This window comes from Egretta garzetta, unplaced genomic scaffold (assembly GCF_000687185.1).
Source record: "Egretta garzetta isolate BGI_Z169 unplaced genomic scaffold, ASM68718v1 scaffold390, whole genome shotgun sequence".
NCBI classification, from domain to species: Eukaryota; Metazoa; Chordata; class Aves; order Pelecaniformes; family Ardeidae; genus Egretta; species Egretta garzetta.
Window position 1 is genome coordinate 12,176 of NW_009258382.1, and position 669 is coordinate 12,844.

Here is a 669-nt window from a genome sequence, read left to right on the forward strand (position 1 = left end):
GCAGCAGCCCCACCCCCCGCCGTCGCCAGGTCTCCTCGCAGCACGTGGGCGCACGCAGCGCAGCGCCGGGGCGGCCTCGCTGGTGGGCACGGGGGAGGATGCCCACCCCGCTGCCCTCCTGGTTTGGGGGGGTTTTTTTCCTCCTCTGCCTTTCTGGGGAGAGCTCGCGCAGCGTTTAAGCCACGTCCCCCATCTGTCAGTGGCACCCCCCGAATTCACCTGATCTTCGGGTGTCCCTGAGGAGCGACAGGCAGTCAGTGAGCGCTGAGGGTAGCTACGTGACAGAGCACGGTTAATAATTTAATTAATATGAGCATACTTAAATGGCCCTCTCTGCCTGAAAAGAAAAGTCCGGAGCGGCACAGAGCACAGCATTTCCCTGTCACCCGTAAATCCAGGAGAAGGGGATGCAGCATCCCGGTACCTGCCGGGCTCTCCTCCGCCGGGGGCGGCCGGCTGCCGCGTGCCGTGACCTGTGCCAGGATCTGCTTCAGGTGGTGCTTGAAGGCAGCGGTGGTGAGCTCCTCCAGGTCGCAGCCCAGCACCTCCCCGGCGTTGCTTGCACACTCGAACTTCATGAACTGCTTCCTGCCAACTGGGGAGGGGGGCACGGGGGGGGCACGAACCCGTCAGGCAGAGCCACCCCAAGCGGAGCTCGGCGCCTCCAGC

General features: G+C 64.6%; 1 protein-coding gene across 1 annotated transcript in view; it reads right to left on the reverse strand.

Moving 5' to 3' along the window:
* Window positions 1-669, reverse strand: part of MYO18B (myosin XVIIIB) — a gene marked incomplete at its 3' end in the record, with an annotated part of 31,268 nt that overhangs the window by 11,827 nt on the left and 18,772 nt on the right. Inside the window, 1 exon segment of the mRNA XM_035896716.1 lies at window positions 425-595. Within this exon segment, the coding sequence (XP_035752609.1) occupies window positions 425-595 (171 nt within the window).